This window comes from Melospiza melodia (genome assembly GCF_035770615.1).
Source record: "Melospiza melodia melodia isolate bMelMel2 chromosome 7 unlocalized genomic scaffold, bMelMel2.pri SUPER_7_unloc_1, whole genome shotgun sequence".
Lineage (NCBI taxonomy): Eukaryota > Metazoa > Chordata > Aves > Passeriformes > Passerellidae > Melospiza > Melospiza melodia.
Genome location: NW_026948497.1, coordinates 3,566,448 through 3,593,937, shown reverse-complemented (window position 1 = coordinate 3,593,937; position 27,490 = coordinate 3,566,448). Strand labels below are relative to the sequence as shown.

General features: G+C 56.5%; 1 protein-coding gene and 2 pseudogenes across 1 annotated transcript; 1 reads left to right on the top strand and 2 right to left on the bottom strand.

The window, feature by feature from the left end:
- Positions 1-27,490, top strand: part of LOC134432716 (uncharacterized) — an 899,340-nt pseudogene that overhangs the window by 108,970 nt on the left and 762,880 nt on the right.
- LOC134432721 (zinc finger protein 11-like) overlaps positions 1-27,490 on the bottom strand; it is a 229,693-nt pseudogene that overhangs the window by 31,732 nt on the left and 170,471 nt on the right.
- On the bottom strand, positions 3,701-5,264 carry LOC134432815 (DLA class II histocompatibility antigen, DR-1 beta chain-like). The gene is made up of 3 exons (XM_063181729.1): positions 5,185-5,264; positions 4,439-4,708; positions 3,701-3,747 (listed from the first exon to the last, which is right to left on the bottom strand). Exons 2-3 carry the CDS (start codon positions 4,692-4,694, stop codon positions 3,701-3,703), a joined length of 303 nt encoding a protein of 100 aa, XP_063037799.1. The 5' UTR covers positions 4,695-4,708; positions 5,185-5,264.

The window sequence follows — 27,490 nt, the reverse complement described above, 5'->3', positions numbered from 1 at the left end:
TCACATTCCCTGTGATCCATGTTGGGAACACACCTGGCTGCTTCTACTTTTTGTTTGGCCTTAATTTTCCTCTACGTCACCTTCATCCTTTAAAAGCACCCAAAACTGGGTTAAATGAAGGAAATTGATTGAATATATCTGAAGTTCCATAATTTCTCAGTTGTTTTAGAGGGAATTTAGGATTTGGGGATGTTTTCTGTGTGGCGTGCTGCTGTTGCTAAGAGGCAGGAATTTGATCTCACCCTTCTTGTGTTGCTAAGAACTCCTCCCCTGACCCAAACCCCAACTCCACTGTTTGGATACCCTATAAAAACTCCACGGCCCTTCCTGTGCCCTGTCTTTGGGTGGTAAGAAATGGATTCCGAAAAGATCAGCCCTATTCGTACTGGATTCCAAAGGATCCCCGTTATTTTTCACTGAATTCCTTGAAGATCAAGGTTTTCCCACTGGATTCTAAGAGGATCAGCTCTTTTCCCCTGGATTCCCAGGGGATCAGCCCTTTTCCCACTGGATTCCAAGGAGTACTTGAAATCATTTGGGGGATTTTGAGTTTAATTTGGTTTTTTGTTGTTTGTTTTTTTTGGGGTTATTTGGGGCATTTTCTGCTATTGTTTAGGGTTTTTTGGAGGTTCTTTGGGGTTTATTTCGAGTGTTTTGGGGTTATTTAGGTTATTTGTGGTCATGTGGGGTCAAAAAATCCGTCAATGTTTCTCCTGCAAAACACGGGAATTTTTCCTTAAAAATCTGAGAGTTTTTCCCCAAAAAACCGGGAATGTCCCTTAAAAATCCGTGACTCTTCCCAGTCAATAGTGACGTGCCCCGCCCCAAACCATCCAATCACCGCCCTTCATCTCCCAAATTAGCGGTGCACCCTGCCCCAAACCAACCAATCACCGCGGGTCTCCTCTCAGCAAGTCCCGCCGTTTTTGCCTTTATCCAACCAATCACCGGGCGCCTCCCGTCCGCAATGCCCGCCTGCCCCGCCCCATCCTGTCAATCAGCACACCCTCTACGAAACCAACCAATCACCGGGCGTCTCCCCATAGCAACTCTCGCCCTCCCCGCGTGTACCAGCCAATCAGAGCTGAGCCCAAAGCAGCGCCCCCTGACCCCGGGGCCGGGCATGGAGCGGGCGCCCCCTCCCCCTCCCGCCCCCGGTACCCCCTCAGGGACCCCCGGGAGCCGCCCTGGGCTCGGGCGGGTCCTGCGGGAGGCGCTGGAGAGAGCGGGGGAGGCGCTGGGAGAGGACGGGGGGCTCCGGGAGCTGCTGAGGAGGCGCAGGGACAGGTGAGGGGTCCTGGAGGGGTCGTGAGGGGAATTTGGGGAGGGGTCTTGAGGAGGTTTGGGGGGGATTTGGGGAGGGTCTGGGGGAAACTTGAGGGGGTTTTAGCGGGGGGGTGCTGGGGGGGCTTTGGAGGGGAATTTGAGGAGGGGTCCTCGGGTTGTCACGATCCGTCCTCACGGACAGGTTCTGTGATGGTTCGTGGATTTGATCTCAGGGTGCAAAAAGAACTGACACAGTACGGGGGGTTTGCAATGATAATCAAAACAAATGCACCTTTATTGAATGAGCACAGCAAAATGCGATAGAGGGACTAAGGGAGAGAAAAAGAGAGAGGAAGAGAGAGACAAAAGAGAGATAGAGAGAAAGAGGGGATAGAGCTGCCAAACGTAGAGACGAAGTCCTTTGGTCCAGTCCAGTCGAGGATCCACTGTTACCTCGGGGAGATCTCAAAGTCTCTCGCTAACTCAGGGGTTTTTATTATGGTAACGCTATTGGAAATTGTGAGGATGGGGAAGCAGATACAATAAGGAATAGATGTAACCGGTAGTCCATGCTCTCAGCAGTAAGCGAGAGCCATTGTCTTCTTGGTCCAGCGGTCACAACCTGCAGGCAAACATCTCGCTTTGGTCAGCTTGCCTCCCCCACACACCTGCCCCGGGCTGGGGGTTTCAGTCCCGGTCCTTGGAAGGAGCAGAAGGGCCTTTTCACATGGGGGTTCAGTGTCTCAGTCCTTGATGGAGAGGCTCCTTACATCTCAGTCTGTCTGTCATGGTGGTTGTAAAACAGGTGAGGGTCTTCTGTGGGGGGACCACCTGAAACTCAGGAGAAGTCCAGCCAGGCCGAGAGGTGGGACAGCTCCCAAGGCTGTTGTTGCAAAAAGGGCACGGTGCCCCTTCTTCTTCTCCTTGGGCTCAGTGTAGCACACAGCAAACAACAGCTGTGAAAACAGTAACTGAACACTGTGCTCTGGGGTCTCTGGGTCTTGTGGTATGTGACTTTCTCCTACAGAGGAGATGGGGGGCGGGGGTCTTCTCTTCAGTGGTCCTCAAATGACAATCGTGAGGCAGATGAGGGAAAATTCTGACAGACTCTCCCGAGCCACCACCCTTTGTATCCCTCCCTTTGCCCAAATCCCTCCCCATCACCCCAATAAACGGCCCCGAGCCCAACTGGGAAGCTTTATTGGGAGCACTGGGAGCAGGCACTGGGCGGGGGCAGAGCGCCAGCGGGGCTGGGGGGACACGGGACCCCCCAAAATCAGCGGAGCAGGGACGGAGCAGGGGGTCCCGGCCGGGCCCGAGCCCACGGGGAGAGGCTGCGGCCGCTGCCGGCTCAGGAGCTCTGTGGGCAGAGAAAAGGGGGTGACACTGGGCTGGGGCCCCGGCGGGAGCGCACACGCTCCGCCACGGCGGGGACGCCACCCCCGGCACCCGCCCTGACCTTCTTGCGCAGGGAGAAGCCGAGCCCCAGCGCCAGGAAGACGAAGCCCAAGACGAAGCCCCCGATGCCCGTCAGCATCTTGCTGCGGGCGGCGTCCGGCGGCATCTCTGGGGGGTCCACAGGGCTCAGCACCCCCAAAACCTCTCAACGACACCCCGAGCTCCTCCCAGCGCCCTCCCTGTGGCCCCCAGCTCAGCCAGGACCCCCTGAAACCTCCCCCCGATCCCTTTTTGGCCAGGAGCCACCAAAGCCCCTCCCGTCCCTCTCAGCACCCCACAGCCCCCTCCCAGTTGCCCCCAGCGCCGCAGGACCCCCAAAGCCTCTTGCAGTCCCTTGGCAGCCCCAGCAGGACTCAGCCAGAGCCCTCCCAGGCTGTGCCCAGCACAACCGAGCTCATGGCGAGCCCCGCTTTGCCATCGCCGATCTCCTTCCAGCCCCTCCGGGCTCGCTGCGATCCCTCCCAGTCACACCCAGCACCCCCAAACCCCCTCCCAGTCACACCCAGTACCCCCAAACTCCCTCCCAGTCACAACCAGCACCCCTAAACTCCCTCCCAGTGCCCACCAGGATCCCCCCAAGCCTATCCCACCCTCCTCAGCATCCCCCAAACCCCTTCCCAGCCCTTGCCCAGCCCCCAGCCCCTCTCCCACTTCCAGCCCGGCTCTCTCCAGCTCCCTCCCAGTGCCTCCCAGCACAGCCCAGCGCCTCTGCCAGCGCCCCCAGGGGCTCCCTCGTACCCCAGTGCCGCCTCAGGGGCTGCTCCAGGCTGACGTGCTCCACCTGGCAGCTGTAGCTGAGCCCGCGCCGGCGCGGCGTTTCCAGCAGCACCAGCAGCTGGTAGGTCCAGTCCCCGTTGGGGAGCACGTCGGTGGCCACCACGTGCTCCGAGAGCTCCTGCTGGCCCTGGAACCACCTCACTTGGATGGCAGCAGGGTAGAAATCCATCACGGAGCAGAGCAGGCGGCCGGGGCAGGGCTAGGAGCTCGAGGGGGGCACCAGCGAGATGGACACGCTGGGGGACACTGGGAGAGACAGAGAAAGAGAGAGCGGGGACACCCTGGGATCAGCTGGGGGGCACTGGGAGAGAGAGGGGAGGGCTGGGCTGGGCTGGAGAGGGAGTGGGAACGGACTGAAATGTACTCGGAGTGACAGGGAATGGATTGGGGAATGTGGTGGGAGGGACTGGGAATGTGCTGGGAGGGAGTGGGAGAGACTGGGAGGGAGTTGGGTGACACAGAGAGATGGGAAGGAATGGGGGAACTGGGAGAGAGGGTGGAGGTCTAAGAGTGAACTGTGAATGAACTGGGAGGAAACTGGGAATGGACTGGGGGAGACTGGGGAGGAACTGGGCATGGTCTTGGAGGGACTGGAATGGCACTGGGAGGGATCTTGGTGGCACTGGGAGGAACTGGGAATGAAGTGCGCGGCACTGGGAGGTCGAGTCCGGCGCGAGGCACTCGGCGATGCGGGTCCGCCTGGCAACAGATGAGTCATGAACAGGATGCGATCTCATTGGTTGCCAAGTGTCAACTTTACGGGTCGCTGAAATGGACGCGCGGGGGGGCACTGGGAGGGACTGGGAGGATCTGGAGACCCCGGGGGTGGGGACAAGGAGGGCTGAGGGCTCTGGGCCGATGCCCAGGGAGATTTTGAGGGGCTCCAGGGTCACTGGCAGGGCAGGCCCCGAGGGTACACGCTCTGCCTCGCGCTCACCTCGGCGCTCCGTGAGGAACGGGGTAAAATTCTTGTACCAGCACCGGCAGAACCAGTCCACCGCAGTCCGTCTGTCCTCCATGAATACCGCGTTGCTGTTCCAGCGCTTGGCCAACTTCTCCCCATAGGGGGTGAACCCCACAAAGTGCCCCACGTCGCTGTCGAACATTATGAACTGATCCCGGTTGTAGATGGATCTCTGGACGTACCTCACCTTCTCCGTGCCGTTAATGAAGTAACACTCGGACTTTGTCATCCTTTGGAACACCCCTGTGTGTGCAGAACATAGATCGGGGGGTGCCTCTCCAACACCCTCCCCCAGCACCCCCAGAGCTCCGGGGCCACCCCGGATCCCCACTCCGCACCCCCTGTGCCCCTCGGCCGCCATGGGACCCGCCTGCCCGCCCTGCCGCTTCCTCTTTGCCGCCCTTCCCCCATTTCCCCTTCCACATCCTCTCCCCTCCCACCTCCGGCCGCTCCCCAAATCACTTTGGGGTGCCATTTCCCCATTTTCCCACAAATTCCCCAATCCCCAGTCCCCATTGCGATCAGTTTTGAGTTCCTCCCCTCCGCTTTTGCCCTCTTCCCCACCCTCTCCCACCCCTCCCTCTCCTCCCCCCACACCTCACCCCCTCCCGCTCTCCCTTTGGGGGGTCCCTTCTCCTCCCCCTCCGTTCCGGGCTCCCCCCTTCGCCCCCTTTTCCTCCTTCTCCCCCCTGTCCCAGCGCCTCCCGCCCCCCGCTCACCCGAGAGCTCCGCGCCCGCAGCCGGGGGGGCTCCCAGCACCACCAGTGCCACCAGCAGGGCCCCAGCTGCCGCCCCTCGCCCCATGGCCGGGGCCGGGCAGGGAGCAGCAGCCCCAAAGCAGCCGCGCTGCGCTGGGAGCGCCAGTCCGGAGCAGGGCGGGCTCGGCAGCGCCGCGCGCTCTCATTGGCTGCCGCCGCTTGGGGGCAGCGATCGGCCACGGGCTCTGCCCGGCAACCGATGAGGCAATCCAACGCCCCGACCTCTCATTGGCTGCGCTGCCTCCTGCCTGCGCTGCCATTGGCTGAGGCCTTTCCGGGACGCTGCAGCCCCGGGCTGGGGGTTTTTTGGGCAGGGGGAACCTTGGGGCGCTGGGCAGGTGGGAGCTCAGGTGAGCCCAGAAATGCGTGCCCAGGTGCGCGGCATCTCAGGGCTGCCCGTGGCGAGCGGTGACGCTGGCCCGATGCCAGGCACCCCCAGAGCCGCTCTGTCCCTGCCCCCCGCAGCCGCACAGGGACAGAAAATGGAACCGAGGGTTCCTGCGTGGGGACAAGGACCGGGAGAGATCCCGAAGCAAATCCCACACGGGCACAACAGATCCGGCCTGGGCACACAGAGGGAATTTATTACCAACCAAATCACAGCAGCAAAAGGAGAAGGGAAAGAAATCTCTCCAACACCTTCCCCCTGCCCAACACGGATCACCCAGAACAGGGGTCACCAGGGCTCTTCCCAACGCGGCTCACTGTGGATCATCCAGCCAGGATCCTCCCATGGGGGATGGAGCTGGAGCAGTGCACGAAGCTCTTCCCACACTCGGGACACTCACAGGACCTCTAACTGGTGTGGAAGTGCTGGTGAGTGACGATCTCTGAATCCCACCTGAAGCTCTTCTGACATTCCAAACACTCCTAGGGCCATTCCCCAGTGTGGATCTTGTGGTGCTTGCTGAGGTCAGAGGTCCCACTGAAGCTCTTCCCACATTCCCCAACTCACAGAGCCTCTCCCCAGTGTGGATGTTCAGGTGTTCCATCAGGGGGGAGCTGGAGCTGAAACCCTTCCCACATTCCAAGCACTTGTGGGACTTCTCCCTGCCATGAGGCTTCTCCACCAGCTCTGAGCTCTGGCTGCATCTCCGGCCGCCTTCTTGGCTCAGGGGGGCTCTTTCCTCCTCAAACCTACCTGGGCTGGGTTTGCAGCCCTTCCTTGTGAGGGATCTCTGGGGCTTTTCCTCCTCCTCCATCTGGCCATAGCTTGGGAATGATAGACACTGGTTTGGGGGAAACTAAGGTGGGAGTGCCTTGGAGTAGAGGCTCCTCCTGGCAAGGTCCATATCTGGAACTCAGCAGGATTCTTGTGTCCATGAAAATCTCCACGCATCAATATTTAGCCTGAAAAAACTCTCCCAAGGGCTCCCTATTGCTGATCTCTCCAGTTTTGGGGTTCCACAGGTTTCCTTTCCTTGGGATCACAGGGGTCCAATGGTTCCAGGGGTTCTTCATTCTCCGGCGTCCTGCTTAGGGATGATCCAGGGGCTTTTGGGGGTCCATGGGGTCCCTTCTACCCTGATGCTCTGCTTTGACATCCCAGGGGTCCCTCCTCTCCTGGCTCCCCCCCTTTCCAGTCTGCCAGGGTCCCCCAGCTCTGGGATTGCCCCTCTCTGCTCTCCCCACTCTGGGGGTCCCAGGGGTTCCCCTCCTCTGCTCTCCCGGGGGTCCTCAGGACCAATGTCCTCCCCTGCCCATACTGGGCAATGGCCGCGTGGGCCCCCAAAGATCCCCCAAGGGGCTCAGCTTTGGGCTCCTGCAAGATCCAAACCTACACACACAGAGAAAAAAACCTCCCAGGGACACCAGATGATACTTGGGGTCAATTTCACAATCTGTGAGCTCCAAACACACCCCAATAAAAAACCCTCACCGGGACCCCCCAATGGATTTGGGATGAGCTCCCTCTCCCCGATCACCTGCAGGGCGAGCTGGGGGCGATGGTCCCGTGGCTGCGGCCACAGGGGGTACAGGATCCTCCTGTTCCTCCTGTTCCTGCTCCCACTCCTCCTCTTCCTGCTCCTCCTTTTCCTCTCTCCATCCTCCTCCTCCTCCTTCCTAATCCCACCTCCTCCCCAGTTCCTGCCTTCTGTGTATTTAGAGTGGAGAACCTTGCTTGCATTTAGAACTAGAACAAAGATCCCAGAGGGAACAAGGCTTGCTGCTTTTAGTCAGAAGTATCAGTGACTAAAGGTCACGTTTCCTTTGGTTTGGTGCCGTCCTTGCTCCTCCTCAGTGTTCAGGCTGGGCTATGGGGTGTCCTTGTTTGCTGCATTTTCCGAGTTCCTCTTGCACCCTTCAGGCCATAGGCTGTGCCCTGGGAGGGTTCTTTGTGCTCCTTTGTGACACAGGAGAACCTTCCAGGCGGTTTCTGCGTGAGCTGCTGCTGGGATGTCTCAGGAACAGCGCCACGTCCCGGTGGTGTTCCCGTTGCTATGGGACACGGAGGCCTCAGTGCCCAGAGTGGCTCTGGGCTTGTTGCCGGAGGATCCTCCTGCCTGAGGCATTCTCAGCAGCCAGCCCAGAAGGTGTCCTTCTGTGCTTGCAGGTGTTATGTTTGCCCAATTATCCTATCATAAAAAAACCCCAAACAATATTTAAGGTAGCTGCAATTTTAATTAAATAGTTTAGAAAATATATAAATAAGGGATAATATGGTTCAAATAATAACGCATAAGCAAAAACAACCACGGGGTACGGAGGGCAGGGTTCAATGACCCTTGCCACTTCACGTACAAGCTTGCCAAGTGAAAGTCACCCCTTATATGCCATGTGTCAATGCCATCTCCTCCTATTTTCTGTTCGTCACTTTTTTGTCTCCGCCCTCCTCACCACCTTTACCACGCATGCGCCACCACTCGGTTTGGTGGTCGCACAAGTCTTTGGGGATCGTCACTGATGAAGGCCCTATAGTCTTCTTCGTTGTCCTTTAATTCACCTTTGGGTTACACATGCGCACCAAACCAGTATAATGTAAGCCAAGACTAACGTATCACTGCATCTACATATCAAGGCAAAAAATCCCTTATAATTAGCATTTTCTGTGACTGACCGAGGTTCTTGGTCATTTTTAGCAACTATATCTTCAGCTTCTTTCCTGTGGTCCTTGAAAAACATCTGCTGGGAAGGGGGGGGTGGAGCCTCTCCTCTCCCTCTCCTCCTTGGCATTACAACTTTTAACTATTAACTATTTTATTATTCTCAAATATTAATTACTGTATCAATATTGATTACTGTTTCAATTTTTATCAGCACAAATCATACCTATTTATCGCAAATCCCCCATTTCTCTTTTTGATCATTATTATTTGTGCTGTATTTAAAAAGCTGTGCCCTGATATCTTTTATATTTTTCAGAATTTTTGTTTCCTCGTTGTCTCTTTTCATCTTCAAACTTTTCCAGCATTTCTATTACTGCTTCTAGTCTTTCACACTCTCTTTCAAGTTTAGTTAGCATTTCCTGGTCTATTTCAATCTTTTTAGGTCCTTGTTCTTTAACAGGGGTCGATTTAGCTTTTAATACCATTATAGATCTTGATTTTCCTTTTTCTGCTGATTCTGAATCTAGAGATGTTTTAATCTGCATATTTTGAATCACTGATTCAAAAGATTAGCCTAATAGTTACAAAATCATACAAGGCAGAAACAGAAGTCCCAGAATTGAGCATAACAACATGAACTTTAACTTTTTTCTCCAAACATTTCCAAAGAGGTTACCCCACCAATCTGCTTTCAAGATTGAATTCCACTTTTGTAGTGGCACATGAGCTGCTCTTTTAATTTCCTCTACAAGTTTTGTGGTAGCTTCCCCATAATCATCAATTTCTACACAGCACTTAAATTCATTAAATCTCCCACAAGCTCCTCCTTCTTTTGCTAACAGATAGTCTAGGGCGATCCTGTTTTGATACACAAACGCCCGCATTTGTGTATATTGCCTGGCCAACATTTTTAAAGCATCAGAGGTGTGATTTGACACCACTTCCACTAGTGCTTGGAGCCTTATTAGTTTATTCAACAGGTAAATTGGCGTCCTATATCCCCATGACCCATCCTGAGCCCATGTTGCTGGGTCATAATATGCTATAATTTGTTCTGCAGGCCATTCATCCTCCTCCCATTTTTGATTCCCTCCTGCTGTTGGAAAATTTAAATTCAAATCTCCTTTATTCCACTACAGGGTTTCATACAGTGGAGTTCCTAGCACATTGCTCCTAGACCTCAGTAGAACAAAGAAGGAGGGTTGTATTACTCCCAAAGTACAGGTTCCTCCCCATTTTTGAGGTAACACACTGTATCCTCGTTGCTCACAAATCCAATATATCCCATCTGAGGCTTTCCATTTCTTATCAGTTTTTTCTCCAGTTGTTCCCAATAAGACCTCAGGCTGTCGATGGATTGGTGGGGGTTAGCTCCAGGACTTCTGTACCAGCATAAATTAATCTGTTCATCCCATTCACAATTTATTTCTTTTATTGGTCCCCAATATCCAACGGGGTTTTCAGGTCACTAAATTTTTGAACGATTATCTGTATTAACCACCAGTGTGGATTTACAAGGAGTATGCCCTATTATTTTATTAAATTTCCTTCCTTCTCGAGTTATACAAATGATTCCAATTACTTAATGGCTTAAAATCCATCCTTCAGGTCTCTTCAATGTTCCAGAAATTTAGGTATGGTTCCATTTTAAAAATTGCTCTGGAGGTAAGCTCTCACCTTTCCACGGCCATCTTTCAGCCATTTGTAGACCTCCACAATTCCAACATTTTGATAATCCTAATTCTGTAGCTATATCTTGTTGTAGTGTGTTCTATTAGTTTGTTTAATTGCTCCCCCATTTTCTGTAATGGTTCTTCCAGTTTTTCCCACCTTAGCTTTGTCAGTTATTATGTTCCCATGGCAAATCCCGCCATGATATTGTCTGTCATTTGGTTACCTTGGTTACTCCCACCACAGTTTATGTCAATCCTCTCTATTATATGATTTCCCCTCCCCTGTGTTTCCTTATATGTGAATTTGTTCTCCTCCCTGGGCCCAGTCAATCACTCCCCACTCCTCCTCGTTTGCCAGAATCTTCTGTGCTGAGAGAGACTTGATTGGCTGTGGCTCCGGGGCCCCTCCTTTACATTGTTTCTATTGGGTTTTTCCTCATGTCAATTATCCTAAGTTCACTCCCCTACCTTCCCCTATTGGTCCTTTGTAAACCCCTCCCTGGGATCCCTCCTCCCCTTTATAACCCTGTTGCACTCTTTGTTCTTGGTCACACGCTGGTAGGCACTTTAGATTCAACGCCTGGGTGTCTGTCACTCCCTGGTTGATGATAAATCTGACAAGTCCCCAAGTAAAGAGTGTCCGGACTCTTTACTCTCGTTGGCCAGCAGCGATTCCATCCACTGTGAGCACAGCCCGAAGCCTTCTGACGCCGAGGGGTGCTCCCACATTTGCAGCTGGGTGTTGGCCACCCTTCTGCCAGCCGAATACCTGACTTTAAGGCCACACCTCGCTGCAGTTTGGTGTCCAACGTTGGGGCCTGGATTACGGCCGGACGCCTTGCCGTTTGGACCGACGGACCCCACGGATGGATTCCTTAGAGTCCACTGGCCACCGGACTACCCTCAGTTGCAGCAGACTCCGTTTTAGGGGTAGTGCTCCTGGGGGACCCGAAGTCGGAACTCCCAGCACCCGTGGAGGACTTCGGAAGACGAGAGCCACTCGCCCGGGTTTTCTCTTGTGCCACCGCTGGGTCAGGTAAGCCCCAGACTTGGTGGTTTCCCCCCTGCCTTTTTAACCCCCCCTTGGAGTTTATGCCCTGCTCTGGGGACCACTCCCTACCCTTTTCCCTAGAGGGCTGAAATCCCAAGCGGTTTCAGCTCCCGCGTGGTGATCACGTGCTGCGGGAAGCCCGGCGGATGCTGCCTGCCCTGTCTCCTCTGGCGCCGCGTGGCGTTACCGCGTGGCACGGGGCAGGGGGCTGGCAGACACTGCCTGCCAATTCCGCTTTTCGTGCGCGTGGCTCTGCTGTTTTCGTGCGCTGCAGGAAGCCCGGCAGACTCTGCCCACTGCGCCGTGCAGCGGAGCCCTCTGCTGCTTTTCGTGCACGCGGTTTCCCTGTACGGTGGCACCGGGGCAGGCTTCGGGCTCTCTCGGTGTGGCACTGAGCGGCTGCTGCGGGTATTTCAGCGCGGGGCGGCTTTTCAGCACAGGTCGGCATGGCGCGGTCATCCACCTCCCCCCCGGGCGGCGCGCCCCCCCCCCCCCCCCCCCCCCCACTGCTTTTCGCACGGTTTCAGAGCGGGGTGGCGTCGCCGCGGCTTTCAGTGCGGGTGGTACTGGTCGCAGTCTCCCCAGGAGCCCTGGCGGAGCCCCGGTCTTTTGGGGACAGCCCTCTCCCCCTCGTTTTTTATTTTTCCTTTCCCGTGGGGTCTGAATCCCCAGACTTCAGGCCAAACCTCACTGCCCAACATCCTTCCTTTCCTCGAGTTGAAACCCCAGACTTGGGGACAGCAAAGGGAGCAGGGGCCGGTGGCATGTACCTAAGTGCTTTAGTTTTCGTTTTCCTGGGTGGGTAGAGTGCAACATCAAGAGTTCTAGATCCCTTTAAGGTAGCATTGTCTAGTGCTTCTTAGAGGTTAGACCATGGGTGCAGGTCTGATCAGGACTCAAACGAGAGTCTACTGTGTTGTTAAGGGTTTGTTGCCTAGGGGAGGGTCTCAAGCCCCCAAAAAGGAGTTGAAAATGTTAATTAAGTGGATCTTTTCTCAGTTCCCCGAGGTTTCCCCAGAAATTGCGAAGGAGCCACGGTTTTGGGCAGCTGTTGTAGCAAAATTAGAGCAGGCAGTCGACTCTGGGGAAACCCAATTATCTGTCGTGGCATACTGGGTGGGCAGAGTGTTAACCTCACTCCGACCGCCTGGGGAACTAAAGGAAAGTCCATCGCGTTTAAGTCTGGTCCCCAGTTCTCCCAGTTGTTGTGTTCCTATCCCTCATTCCTGACCCTCTTCCCTCAGGCAGGAGCCCTTGGGAGGGATTCTTAAGGCCAACAAGAAGCAGGGGGTTCACCTTGCCCCTGCTCCCTCTCGACCGGCTTGGCCACCTCCTCCGAAGAGTCCTGGCCAGTCTCTTCGGAGCCCTCCTCCCTATCCCTCTGCCCCTCTCCCTAAGTCCTCAGTTGCCACTCCTAAGGTTGTCAGATTCGATGAACTGGCTCAAGATGGCTCATAGGGAGCACAAAATGGCAGAAACCTCATGGTTTTTCCCGCCACAACCCCTTCTCCCTCCCACAATCCTTCCCTTGATCCATCCCCTTGTCCTGTATCCCCTCCCTCCATTCCTCCCCCTGCTCCTCTCCCTACTCCGCCCATGGCTCTGCCTCCTGCAAACTCCTCCCTAAACCCTCCTCCCTATTCCACCCCGCCTCCGAACTCCACCCCGGAGGTGGAGAAAACCAACTTGCCAGGCACAAGCCAGTGCCCCTCCTAAGTGCCAAGCCCCGCCTCAGCCTCCCTCCTTTTCAGTTCCCACGCTCCTCCTTCCGGTTCCCACGCTTTGTGTTCCGGGGGGTGGGGGGTGGGTGGGTGGATGCCCGGAAGCCAGGGCAAGCACCTTTATTGGAAGCTGCCCCGGTTACATACCGCCTCAGTGAGGAGGGGAGTTCTCAGGCCCAGTGGGTGCCGCTTGTACAGGCCCAGATCAAGGAACTGTGCAAGGCCCAGAGGGAGCTCTTCCAGGAATCGGAGTATTTCCGGGGTCTCCTTTGCTCAGTCCTTTCTCCGGGAGACCTGGTGCCGGCGGACCTGAGGGCTCTCTTCTCTAGCCTTTTGGGGCCCATGGAGTTTAGGGTCTGAGTGGCAGAATGGGGGAGGGAGATTGTGGAGGTTCTCCCAGTGCTCTGGGGGAGCCAGGCCATGTCTCACGATGCGGACGGCTTGGTACTATCCACGGACCATCTGGTGGGCACCGGGGTTTGGGCAAGCAGGGCAATGCAGTCAAAGGTTTTGTTCTCTGCTCAGCTATTGGAAACCTGCAAGGCCACAGAGCGTGCTTTTTACAAGCTCTCCTCTGCCACATCACAGCTAGAAGTGGAAGAGGTGAAGCAGGGCACACAGGAGCCATATCTCGTGTTTGTTGTTAGACTGTATTGGTTTGTAGAGGCTCAGGTTCTGGGAGAGCGAGAGAGAGAGAGGATGTTATGAGGCTGATGGCCTACCTGAATGCCAATGTGGCATGCAGGGGGGCCATCCGGTCTCTCCCCCTGAGCCCTCGACCTACAGTCGAACAAATGATAGAAGTCTGTGCGAGGAAGGTTCCCCTTCAGGATCCGAAGATGTGCCCCAAGAGAACATCAGTGGCTTTTGCAGAGTTTCCATTCATCGAATGCCCTGAAGCCGAAGCTGCTGCTGCTGCGAACGGACGTTTAACACCAGGTTCCAGCAGGAGGACGATGGCAACCCATCGTTGTCATCTCTGTGTCAAGATGCTGCACTGGATGCTGCAATGTCCCCTGCGGCACAGGTTTCTTGAGTTGAGAAAAAAGGATGGGGAGGGAGGTAGCGAACAAAAAAACTAACTTATGAGCGCAGCCCCTCCCTGCGCCAGGACAAAAATAAGGCGGGCCAATTAACATCCAGCAGGGAGGGAGGAGTAAAGGGAGAGCCACCATACACGTTACCGGATTTGACTTATCTGTTATCGGATTTGGCATTTAGCACCTGTGAGTTGTAGCCTAACCCTGTTCTTACCACCTTGTCTTCTGCTTCCCCTTACAGGCTGCAGCTAACTAGGGAAATCTATCTTCCCAACAGCGATTTTCAGCTGGTGTCTGCCGATCTGCAACATCTCGGTCGCTGGAGGAAATTAGGACGGTGCAGGTGGACCATTGTCAGTGATACAAAGCACACACCGCGTGACCTTCACATCGTCCTGGGGCTGGTTACTACAGACCGGGACCGTTGCGTGGTGGGGCTGTACTGTGTCCGACCCCCACTCTTCCTCCCCAAAGGTCAGATTATTGCCCAGGCCATTCCAGTGCCAGAGGAGACACACTGGCAAAGATCATCCAAGATACATCGCCTCCAACTGTGGCCTGGGCACAGGTAGTGGGGAGGGAGAAACCCCGACTAACTTGTCAACTTTCTTTAGGGGGAGATCGAAAAATAGTGAGGGATCTGTGGGACACAGGGGCAGATGTGACGATCATTCCCTCTCGGGAGTGACTGTCACATTGGGGCTTGCAAAACGCAGCTGGAACCATCCAAGATGTAGGGGGTCTCCAATTGGCCAAGCAATCAAGGAGCATTGTACAAATTATGGGACCAGACGCGCAATTGGCTTCTGTGCGCCCGTTCGTATTAGATTACACCGAGCCTCTCTGGGGGAGAGACCTTTTAGCCCAGTGGGGAACCAAAATTGACCTTCCCAAGGCTCCCCAGGTTTTTCGGGCAGTGGCCACTGAAGAGTGCCGGACCTGGAAGCTGGAATGGCGGACTGATGAACCAGTACAGGTCTTGCAGTGGCCACTAAACAAACAAAAATTGAAGGCGCTCAACGAGCTTGTTCAGGAGCAGTTACTTCAGGGCAGTATCGTGGAGACTATGTCTCCCTGGAATTCTCCAGTTTTTGTGATCAAGAAGCCCAATAAACATAAGTGGCGGCTCCTGACCAACCTCGGCCAAATTAAGGAAAAAATAGCAGACATGGGGTCTCTCCAACCAGGGATGCGCTCCCCGGCAATGGTCCCCCGAAACTGGAATTTGGCTGTTGTTGACATCAAATATTGTTTCTTCCAAATTCCCCTACACCCTGACGATGCCCTGCGTTTTGTGTTCACAGTTCCTTCCATCAACTGTGAGTCCCCAGACAAGCGCTACCACTGGCGGGTCCTTCCGCAAGGAATGAAGAACTCTCCAGTGATCTGCCAGTGGTACGTTGTTTCTCTGCTGTCCCCCATTTTTGCAGCCCTCGGGGATGCCGTCACGATTCATCATTATATGGACAACATCCTCGTGTGTGCGCCCGACGATAGTCTCCTTGCCCGTGCGCTTGACCTGACAACCAATGTGTTGGTTGCTGCAGGGTTCAAGCTCCAGCAGAACAAGATTCAACGGATGCCACCTTGGAGGTACCTGGGCCTTGAAATTACCAAGTGGACCATTGTGCTGCAGAAATTGGCGATAAGGACTAAGGTCCAGATCATTGTGGATGTCCATCAACTGTGTGGGTCTTTAAATTGGGTGAGACCCTGGCTGGGCATTTCTACCGAGGACCTGGCCCCCCTTTTCAATTTGTTGAAAGGGGGAGAGGGGCTTAGTTCCCCTAGGACTCTCACCCTAGAGGCTTAGGTAGCTCTGGAGAAGATCCAAAAGGCTATTTCGGCCAGGCAGGCCCACCGTTATCACCCGGGCTTGCCATTCAAATTCATAATACTGGGAAAATTGCCACACCTCCATGGCATTATCCACCAGTGGGACAGGACGCTGAAGGACCAAGGCTGGGGAGATAAGCTGTTATTCATAGAGTGGGTCTTTCTCAGCCACCATCAGTCCAAAAGAATGACAAGGCCACAGGAGCTGGTAGCCAAACTGATCGTCAAAGCAAGATCGAGGATCAGGGAGTTGGCAGGATGCGATTTCGAATGCATTTACATACCAATTGAATTGGAGTCGGGCCAACTAAAAATGAAGACCTTCAATGAACTGCTGCAAACTAATGAGAACCTTCAGTTTGTGTTGGACAGTTACACTGGGTGTATTGCAGTAAATCGGCCAGCCCACAAATTGTTTAATTCGGAGTTTAAATTATCACTCAAAAAGGTTCAAAGTAAGGAGCCTCTAGATGCCGTGGCAGTTTTTACAGACGCGTCGGGAGCATCCCAACAAAGTCAGTTATGACTTGGAAGGATCCTCAGACTCAGCAGTGGGAGACAGATGTTGCTATCGTGGAGGGTTCTCCACAAATTGCTGAGTTAGATGCAGTCATCAGGGCATTCCAGAGGTCCCAGGGACCTTTCAATTTGGTAACAGATTCTGCGTATGTCGCCGGTGTAGTGTCCAGAGCTCAATCAGCAGTTCTGCAGGAGGTCTCAAACCAAAAATTATTTGAACTACTTACGAGGCTCGTCGATTTAGTCTCCCACCGTGAGCATCCATTCTTTATAATGCATGTGAGATCGCATACTGACCTGCCTGGGTTCATTGCTGAGGGCAACCATCATGCCGATTCCCTGGCCGCAGCTGCAGTCACGGTGGGCCCACTCCCAGACGTGTTCGGCCAGGCTAAGATCAGCCACCAGCTCTTCCATCAGAACGCGCCTGGCCTGGTCCGGCAATTCCATCTGACCCAGGACCAGGCCAAGGCAATCGTGGCCACATGTCCCCAATGCCAGCGAGACCAGATGCCCACCATTGCCTTGGGGGCTAATCCCCAGGGCTTGGCGAGCTGTGAGGTGTGGCAGATGGACGTGGCACACATCCCTTCTTTTGGTAGATTGTGTTACGTCCATGTCTCAGTGGATACCTTCTCCGGAGCTATCTATGCCTCTGCCCACACAGGGGAGAAGGCCGCGGATGTCCAGGAGCATCTGCTTCTGGCGTTCGCTGTCTTGGGCATCCCTAGGGCCATCAAAACTGACAATGGCCCAGTGTATATGTCCAAGGAACTGCGGAGCTTCCTGCAGCAATGGGGAATGGAACATAAGACCAGCATCCCCTATTCCCCAACAGCCCAAGCCATGGTGGAGAGGGCCTACCAGAGCCTGAAGAAGATCTTAGATAGGCAGCAAGCGGCTGTGAAGGTGGAGACCCCCCACATCCGGTTGTCAAGAGCACTTTACACCCTCAACTTCCTCAATTGCTCTTTTGACAACCCCAACCCTCCGGTGGTCCATCACTTCGGCAGTCACCAGCAGCTGCAGCCTAAAGCCAGGCCGCCGGTCCTTATCAAGGATCCGGAGACCTGGCGGACGGAGGGGCCATTTGACCTGGTGACCTGGGGGAGAGAATACGCTTGCGTGTCCACTCCCTCAGGCCCCCGCTGGATACCCTCAAAATGGGTCAGGCCCTTCGTCCCGAAGCAGGGGACGCAGAAAGGGGCTGTGCCACGGGTCCAGGTAGTGTGTTGGTGGTGGCGGAGGAAACCCTCCACTATAACATCTTCCTTTTTCTCTGAACTTTCTCCCATTCCTGAAGCAGAGCCCTCTTCTCCCTCTTCTCCTTCTCCTTCCGATTTTCCATTAGTTTGTGAGTCTCGAACCTCATCTCCTGTTTCCTCCCCATCTTCTTCAGATTTAAGTTGGTTGTTTGGGGCAAAACCATCAGAGTGATTTCCTTATACTTTCACCATTTCTCTTTTGTTTTAGTACATCTCCCTGATGGCCCCCGCATCGTCACCAACGGCTCCCAACCCGGGCATTCTGCTGGCAACCTACGGACTCCTGCTGCCATCTTCGAAACCATGGGTCATCCCCCAGCCAAAGGTCAATGTCTGGCGTGCCTTGGCTCAGTCTTTAGGACAAGACCACATTTGCCTCAACACCAGCACAGCAGAGGACCCAATGTCGTCTTGTCTTGTGGGGATCCCTTTCGCTGCAGGCGAGTTTCCCCCTGCCTTTCAGTCAGCCTTTTCCCCTATTTTGGCCCGGAGCCTTACTATCCTCCCCAGTTTTGATTCTAGTAACGCCTGGAGCGACGGAGTGTTTAGGCTGGATCCTTTAGCCTCCGAGCCCACAGAATTACATCTTCTCGGTTCTGCCAACTCCTCTATCTGTTTTCAGTTCGATTATACTTTAGCTCCTATAAAGAAGGGCGTGGAGGTGGTCCAGCAAACTAAAAAAGAATATCAAGCGAATCAGTGGTGCAGAGCCGTATTAAAGATCAGCGGTCCCACTACCACTGGACAGATCCCTTATGCCCTTCCCAGGGGAGTGTTTTTGATTTGTGGCAACCAAGCGTGGGCAAGCTTCCCCTCTGGTCTGATCAGAGGGCTGTGCACTTTTGGCAGAGTGACGCTCTTTACCCCCAACATCACCCAAATTGTCAATTGGAGAAAAACAAACGTCACGTCCGAATGGCCAGGTCTAAGGATCTTAAGGATCTCACTGAGGACTGTGATGACAAAATTACTCATTGGTCTCACTCAAAATCCGTCACTTTTACCATCCTATTGCCGTGGGTATCAGTGGCGAAATCTCTGGGTGAATTGGGCTGCCTGGAGTGTTGGGTGGCTAAACAAGCCAATCTTACCTCAGCTGCTCTATACGACCTCCTCACAGACAAGGAAATAACAAGAAAGGCGACACTCCAAAACAGGGCAGCAATAGATTTTCTATTGCTGCTTCACCATCACCACTGTGAGGAGTTTGAGGGCCTCTGCTGCATGAACCTGTCCTCACGAGCCGAGGACGCCAGGCACTGAGTGAAACGCCTTCATGACCTTCTGCATCAAATAAAACAAGAAACATCTGACTGGCTGGGGGACACCTTCAAGGGTTGGGGCCTTAGCGGGTGGGCCAGTTCAGTTTTAGAATCAGTTAGTAAGGTTATTTTAAGTTTGATTATACTCTTGATTCTTGTTACTGTGATCCGTGGACTGGTCAAAAGACTGATGACAAAAGTAGCAACGCCAAGTGTGAACCACACCACCGTTCCCCTCAATGAGCCCGTCGAGTTGGAGGACCTCTCCTCAGAGGCCGGAGAAGCCATGGATGAGGAAGGGGCAACCACGCCACCCTTTGACCACCTATGGGCGGATGGACTCCAAATTGAGGAGGGCAAGACTTGGCTGGACCAGCCGCGGGTCCCTGCAGTTTAAGTTTTATATGGACTTTTCCATTCTTTCTAATTTTATTTGGTAAAAAACGGGGAGATGTTGTGGTGTGTTTGTTAAGTTTATTGTATTACTCCCCCATTTTTGTATGGTTCCCCCCGTTTTATGTAAATGGTTCTGCCCTTCCCAGTTTTCCCGCCACTTGTATTGTCAGTCTTTTAAGTTATATAATTCCTCCTCCCCCCTCATCTCCTTATATGTAAACTTTTTCTCCTCCCTGGGCCCAGTCAATCACCCCCCACTCCTCCCAGATTTCCAGAATCATCTTCTCTCTGGCGGTTGTGGTAGGCTGTGGTCCCGGGGCCCCTCCCTTACTTTATGCTTATTGGTTCTCATCTGTTGCTTGTCATGTTTAGTTCACTCCCTTCCCTTCCCTGATTGGCCCTCTGTAAACCCTTCCCCTTGAATCCTTCCCCCTTTATAAGCTTGGTTCACCCTCCCCTCTTGGTCACTCCCTGGTTGGTTTCCTTGGGCGATAAGCCTGACTTCACCCCCAGTGAGTGTCCTGCTCCTTACTCGTCCTACCTGCAGCGAGATCCTGTCTGCAGCCAGCACAGCCTGAGGCCTTACGACGCCGAGGGGTGCTGGCAGGGAACGCAGCTGGGTGTCGGCCTTTACCTCAGCTAGCCAGACACTGACCTTTTGGGCCACATACACCTCACCACAGCTGTCCTCAAGGGATTCATCTCCTCCGCGGCTGCCTCAGTTTGCTCCAGTGGTCAGAGGGGTCAGGCTGGAGAGAGGCTTGGCTGATGATAAAAATGGGTGCTGCCCAAAGGATAAAAAGGAAAGAAATGAACTGTTACTTTCCAAAGTGAAGTTCCTCACAGGGTCTGTTGCAACAGGACAAAGGGAAATGGTTTGAAATTCAGGAGGGGGAAGCAGGCACAGATTACATCTAAGGAAGAATTTTTTAACCAGCAGAGTGGGGAAACACTGACAGAGGGTACCCAGAGATGTGGGAGGTGCCTCCTCCCTGGAACCATCCAAGCTCTGGTCAGGCAGGGCTCTGGGCCCCCTGAGCTGCTTGAAGATGTCCCTGCTCGCTGTGGGGCACCAGGCCCAGATGAGCTCCAAAGGAGCCTGCCAAGCCACAGCAGGCGAGGGTTCTGCTTGCTCTGCGTGTGGAACGCAGCCAGACTAGAGACTGTCGGAGGGGGCCCCACAAGAAAACCCCTCCCTGGCGCTGCTGCTTCCCCTGCAGCCCCTGGCCCTCAGCTGCAGCAGCTCCTGGGCAGCCCAGCGCCGCTCCTCGTCCGGCTCCAGGCTGCACTCGAGGCAGTCCCGCAGCAGAGCCGACAGGCGCCGGGGCTCCTGCAGCTGCGGGGTCCCATTCTGCCGGATCAGAGTGCGAGCCTGCAGGGAAAGCAAACTCAGCGCTCTGCCAACTCCCTTCACACCCACACGGGCTCACATCCACCCCGGAGCCTCAGCCCCAGCTCCAGGGGCACTTTCCTCCCTGCCACAGATGCTGCTCAGAGCTCATTTTGCTATGCCAGCCAAAAAACCCAAACCCTGGGGCTGCCACAGCCACTGCAACAACCAAATGATCTCGCCTTGAGAGCCAGTTTCATTGGCTGACTCTGTCAGTAGGAACCTCCATCAGAAATAGCACATTTTGCTTCTCCAAATGGAGACACCAGCTTTACAGGCCATTTCCCAGAGTCAGTGTTGTCTGCCTGTGTTATTTCAGAGGATTCTTACATCAAGTGCATCTCTGCAGTGCCACTGACACTCAAGTAAATGCATTCCTGATGCCCCATCCCAGACACTGCCAGGCAAGAAACAGGAGGTTTGTGATGCTGAAAGCTCAGGCTTGGTGACACAGAGAAAGTAGCTTGGACTAGGAAAGAAATATGTTAGACTTTGGGAATGTTAAACAATCATCTTCATTTTTTCAACAAGTTTCCCAGTGAGAAGAATCAGGGGGGAAATCATCTCACAAAACTCTTTTAGAAACTGCTGCAGAAATCTTGTTGGGTTTGGGGGCAGGATGTGGGGTTGATGTGAGGTTTTCTTGCAAGGTAACATTAGACCTGATGCACTTGCTTCACATTTTCAGGTCATCCTCACAGCCAAATGAGCTACAACAACATAAATCCTAAAGCAAATTGTTGCTGGAGACTGAAGAATATTCTTCTGTGTTGGGGCTGGAGTCCTCTGGGAATTCCCTTCCCATGTGCAGAAACCTTCAGCTGCTGCTCCCAGTGCAGGGTCCCCCTGTGCTCACAGGCTTCTGCAGCTCCTGGAGAATTTGCCTCTTACCATGGCCGCCGTTTCCCTGAAGTAAGGAGGTTCTCCTTCCACCATCTCGATGGTCACAGTGCCAAAGGCCCAGATGTCCACCTTGGGGCCATAAGGAGATCTGGTCACAACTTCTGGGGCCATCCAGAGTGAGCAGTGTCCACCATGGAGCTGCGCTGGTCCTGCTCAGGGCTGAGCTGAGCACAGAGGCCAAAATCAGCTGAGGACAGAAACAAACCCTGTCAAAGGCAGCTGGAATGAGGAAACCAAGCACCAAGATTCCCCACTCTCAATCTGAGAGTGCAGTAGTGAAGTCAGCTGGAAAAGCCCTCAGGGCTGTAGCCAAGGAAAGGAATGATGGAACTGGACCCTTCAAGAAACCATTGAGGAAGGGGCAGGGGATGTGAGAGAAGAGGGGAAGGAGGCGGGAGGAGGAGCGGGGAGGGGGGGGAACGATTGAACCGGGGGAAGAGAAGGGGGAGATGAGGAGAGGAGCAGAAACAGGAAAAGTAGCGGGGACACCCGGCCTTCATCGAGGTGTCCACGGGGGGGCCAGGAAGATGTGGAACTCCCAGCCAGGTGTGTTCCCAACACGGAGGGCTCTGACCCTGGGGGTCACCCGGGATTATCCAGCGTGGATCCTCCCACGGGGGATAGAGATGGAGCGGCGCACGGAGCTCGTCCCGCACCGGGCACTGCGGGATCCGCGGGCAGCGACCCCTCTCCCTCCTCCTCCCGCGCCCAGCCCCCACCCTTTGTCCCCCTCCCTTTGCCCAAATCCGTCCCATCGCCCCCCCCCCACACTCCTCCCCATCGCCCCCCCAATAAAAGGCCCCGGGCCCAACTGGGAAGCTTTACTGGGAGCACTGGGAGCAGGCACTGGACGGGGGCAGAGCGCCAGCGGGGCTGGGGGGGACACGGGACCCCCCAAAATCAGCGGAGCGGGGACGGAGCGGGGGGTCCCGGCCGGGCCGGGGCCCACGGGGAGGGGCTGCGGCCGCCGCAGGAGCTCTGTGGGCAGAGAAAAGGGGGTGACACCGGGCTGGGGGCCCTGGCGGGAGCGCACACGCTCCGCCACGGCGGGGACGCCACCCCCGGCACCCGCCCTGACCTTCTTGCTCAGGGAGAAGCCGAGCCCCAGCGCCAGGAAGACGAAGCCCAAGACGAAGCCCCCAGTCCCCGTCAGCAACTTGCTGCGGGCGGCGTCCGGCGGCATCTCTGGGGGGTCCGCAGGGCTCAGCAGCCCCAAAATCTCTCACCGACACACCAAGGCGCTCCGAGCGCCCCCTCCAGGCTCATTCCAGTCCCTTCCAGTCGCAACCGGCATCCTCTAAACCCCCTGCCCTTTGCACCCAGCGCCCCCAAACTCCCTCCCAGTCACACCCAGCACCCCCAAACTCCCTCCCAGTTCCCACCACGACCCCTTCAACCCCATCCCACCCTCCCCAGCATCCCCCAAACCCCTTCCCAGCCCTTGCCCAGCCCCCAGCCCCTCTCCCAGTCCCAGCCCGGCTCTCTCCAGCTCCCTCCCAGTGGCTCCCAGCACAGCCCAGCGCCTCTGCCAGCGCCCCCAGGGGCTCCCCCGTACCCCAGTGCCGCCTCAGGGGCTGCTCCAGGCTGACGTGCTCCACCTGGCAGCTGTTGCTCACCCCGCGCCGGGGTGGCGTTTCCAGCAGCACCAGCAGCTGGTAGGTCCAGTCCCCGTTGGGGACCACGTCGGTGGCCACCACGTGCTCCGAGAGCTCCTGCTGGCCCTGGAACCACCTCACCTGGATGGCAGCAGGGTAGAAATCCATCACAGAGCAGAGCAGGCGTTTCGGGCTGGGAGCTCGAGGGGGGCACCAGCGAGGTGGACACGCTGGGAGGCACTGGGAGAGAGAGAGGAGAGGGCTGGGTTTGGCTGGAAATGGACTGGGAATGGGCTAGAGAGGGACTGGGAGCGATTGGGGTGGCGCTGAGAGAGATGGGACAGGGTGGGGCACACTGGGACGGATGTTGGACGTCCGGGCTTGAACGGAGAATGAACTGGGAATTAATTTTGAATGGATTTGGAATAGCCTGAGAAGAGGAGGGAGGGACTTTGGAAGTACTGAGAGCGACTAGGATGGCACTCAGAGGGATTTTGGTGGCCCTGGAATTAACTGGGAATGAAGTGCGCGGCACTGGGAGGCCGAGTCCAGCGCGGGCCCTCGGGATTTGAGCGCCAGGGACTCTGCATGGCAACCGATGAGTCACCGGAAAGACGCGCTCTCATTGGCTAAAAGGAGCCGGCTACACGGACAACCTACACGGGATGGACACGCCGGGCAGGCACAGGGATGGACTGGGACGGACTGGGAGGCCCCGGGGTTTTTCCGAAAGCGGGCTGAGGGCCCTGGCCCTGATGGTGAGGTACATCCACCACTGGCTCACAGCCAATGAGTCTGCTGGGCACAGTCTGGACAAGGCCCTTCTGGAGCTGACCCAGGAACACCCCTGTGACGTGGTGATCACCCTCTTGCGCTGGGCCCCATCGTGTGACAGGTAGGGCAGCCCCACGTGCCTTGAGGGCTTAGGCTTCACCTGCCCGTCACCCTGTAGAGCCTGTCCCTGCTGACTGCCAGACAGGCGGGCAGTTCCAGGATCCTCTGGCTCCTCTGTTTTCCAGTGCTGCCATGTCAGCTCCTGAGCCTGGTGCCACGCTCCCTCCCTGCCCCTCCGGGCCTGTACCCACATGGGCTGGCTGGCCACTGCCGGCCAGGGGCAGTGGGCAGAGGCAGGGCTGAGGGCCAGCGCGGGGCCCTGCAGCTGCCCAGGCCACGGCGCTGTGGCCGAGCCCGCCCTGACACAGAGCTCTGACCCCACAGAGCTGCCGCCACCATGTGGGGAACCATCATGTCCTCGAGCAGGACTGCGGAGCCGGCGCTGCAGCTGCTCCTCCATGTGCTGAGGGCCTGGCCAGTGCACAGCGTGTGCACCTCCAATGGGGATGACGCAGGAGTCTTTGCCCTGGCTGGGAGTTTCTGGTGCCGGCCTTTGCCAGCCCCCAGGCCGCCTCTCCAGCAGCCAGCTCTCTGTGCTCCCCCCAGCTGCATCTCCCTGCCTCAGGCACTGGGCTGAATCCTGCCTTAGGGGCAGGGCTCAGGGGCACCAGGCCGGATGCTCCCCCCGTGTCTCCCTCGACCTCTCCCTCGCACGCTCGGGCCCTGCCACGTGGATGTCTTGGCACTGAGCGTTGTCTCTGGCTGTTTTATTTCATGCAGGGAACCGTGGCACTGTGGAAAATCTTCAATCTGGCCTGGCGCTCGCCTGCTGTGCTGGAGTATTTCCCCAGTCTCTTTCTGCATCTGCTCTTCCAAGCTTACATCAGCACGCAGGAGATGCCAGAAGAGGTTGAGACCTTCTGGCAGGGATGCCAGGAGCAACACGGCCTCTCCGCCAACCCCAACAGGTGCTCCGTGCCAGTCCTCCCAGTCTCCCCATCCCTCCCATGCCCCAGGGCAGGAGCTGGGGCTCCCAGCGTGACCTGGCCTTTGCTCTGCACACAGCTTTGCGCTGCAGACCCTGAAGGCCCTGCTCTGCCAAATGCGCTATGAGCACGTGGTGCTGTCCATGGAACGCAAGCGTGCCTGGGACACGCTGCTCTGTGCCGACACCCACCACTGTGCAGTGGGTCTGCTGGCCAGGTGAGACCTCGTTCTCCCCACCGCCCCTCTCCTTTGTGCCCACAACACCGCACACCGTCCCCGTGCTCATGGGCGGCAGGGCCTTGTCACCAAGGGAGGGATGAGCAGACTGGAAAAGGCCGGCAGAGGAGGGTGCCCGGGAACAGCCACCTCCCAAAGCGCCCCCGGGGTGCTCGGGAGCAGAGCAGAGCTCTGCCAGTCAGCCCTGGGAGAGGTTTGCCCGCCCGGCCCAGGAGCAATGGTGCCTTTTCCTCCCTGCCAGGGAGATGCGCCGTGTCTCCATCATCTGGTGCTGTGGCATGGCATCCTGCCTCTTTGAGCTGCTCAGCCAAGGCCTTTCAGACTGGGAACTGCCCGCCCTGGCCTTCCTGGTGGAGGTGAGCCCCATGGCCAGCGCTGCCTGGCTGAGCTGCCTCCCAGCCCTCTGCCCTCTCGTAGCCGCAGCTGCCTGGGACGCTGCCTGTGCCCTGTGCTGCTGCCTTGGCTCGGCCCTGTGCACTTCTGAGCTCCTGCCAGCTGGCACCTCTGTGCCTGCTCTGTGCCTTGCAGCTCCTGGATTGCCTGGACTTGAGCGAATGCATTGAACAAGTCCTGGAGATCCTGACAAGGCACCTGCAGAGCCAGTCCAGGGAGATGCGTCGCGTGGCGCTCCGAGGCCTCGTGGTGCTCACCTCGATGGTGAGAAGGAGGCAGCAGCTGAAGCTGTGCTGGCAGCGTGGGGCTGGGGCAAGCAGCCCCTTGGGCTTAGCTGGGCTTTGGCAGCTGTGGCAGCTGCTCCCAGCTCTCCAGGCTCGCTGTTCAGCTGCCTGAGTGCTTCGGTGTTGGGAATTTAGCTGACTAGAGACTGGAAAAGTACAGGGCCATGGCTAATTCCAAGTCCTGCACCTGCAAGATAGCGTGTCCTTGGGCCTAGCTGAGTATCATAACGAAGTGAACAGAGAGACGTGAGAAGTAGAGAACGTAGGCCCAAAGGAATGAGGAACAATTGATGGTATAGTTTAACCAACAGATCGCTTGGCTTACAGAATATTCATAAGCTTATTATTTGCTGTAAAAGTGTTTGATGCTTTCTGCAATAAACAGGACCTGTTGATGACCACCTGGTGTCCTGGTCTCCCTACTTTCGACACTTCGGGACAGGCCTTTGGCCTCTGAGCCCTGCAGCAGCAGCAGCAGCGTGGGGTTGCCCAGCCTTGTTTTGCACACAGGATCCAAGCATGTACAGCCTGACTGAAAGCCTTGTGAAGCTACTGTGGGATAGGGATGAAGACATCGTGGAGAAGACCCTCATTGTGCTCAGCCTCCTGATGCTGCAGAAAGACCTGGCAATAGCCAGCCCCATCGCCCTGCAGCTGGCTGAGGCGCTCTGGCACCTCTTTGTCAATGTGAGGCTCTGTGCCCTCAGCCACGGGCACTTGGGTGCTGCCTTGGGCCTGGGCACAGGGCGGCCTGGAGCAGCGGATGTGGAGGACTTTGGCTTCCTTTCCAACAGGACAACAGCCTTGTGCAGCTGCTCTCCATTTGCCTCTTCCAAGATGTGATCATGCTAGTAGTGGCGAAGGGAGAAAAGCCCCTGAAGAAGCCTGTGAGCCAGAGCCTGCTCCCACTCTTCTTCCACTGCCACGATGAGAACCGGTGTGTGGCACAGGTGAGGCCTCCTGGGTGTCCCCATGGAAGGGGGCTCAGCTGTCTCCCCACCCCCTGGCACCTGACGGGCTCCAGCCTCCTCCCAGCCCTGGCACAGAGATTCGGCTCCTGTGCCCTGGGCTGTGGTGCCATCTCTGGGTCTCTGCTGCTCTGCAGGCCTCTCGGGAAACGCTGCTTTCTGCAGTGAGGTTCCTGAAGAGGAAGGATCTCAAGCAGCCGCTGCAGACGGATCAAATGTGGAGATTTGCTGAGTGCTTGGTAAGGACAGCCTGGAATGCCCAGCCCAATCCCCGGAGCCTGCCCACGGCGCCCAGTCTGTGGGGTTGGCAGCTGTGGCCCCTGCCCAGTGCCGCACGCAGGGGCACCGGCCTGCGCCCCACACGCCGCTCCCTTCCCTGGACCATGCGGGCTCTGCTCCAGGCTCCTGTGGCCCCACGGCCGGTGCCGACGGAGCCCCGAGCCAGCCGGGCTCTGCTGCGGGGCGGCACCGCGGCTCGCCGGGCCCTGTGCCCCGTGCCGAGCCCGGCGCCTGCGGCTGCTGGCCGGGCCTCGGGGCTCTGTGGGCAGGGGGAGCAGCGCCGGCCCAGGGAGGGATCGCCTGGCCCAGGGGCAGGGCCCGCATCAACCCTTTCCCTCCGTGCCCTGCCGCTCTCTGCAGCTGGCAGAGGACAGGAGCCGAGCGGCCGAGCACCTGCGCCTGGCCCTGCCGTCCCTGCGGAGCGCACAGGAGGCCCTGCGAGAGGCGGCCGTCAGGTTCATGGGTGAGCGCCAAGCCCGGCTCCCTCCCCGGCCCGCCCCATTGCCGCAGCTCGGCCCCGGCCCCGCCTGCTGTGCCGGCAGCAGGATCCGGGCGCGGGCATGGGCAGCCCCCGCTGGCCTGGGCAT

Coding starts and splice junctions, on each gene's coding strand:
- LOC134432815 (XM_063181729.1), bottom strand. CDS start 4,694: ATGACAAAGTCCGAGTGTTACTTCATTAACGGCACGGAGAAGGTGAGG. Junction 3,748..4,438: donor GTTCCTCACGGAGCGCCGAG/GTGAGCGCGAGG, acceptor TGTCTCTCCCAG/TGTCCCCCAGCGTGTCCATC.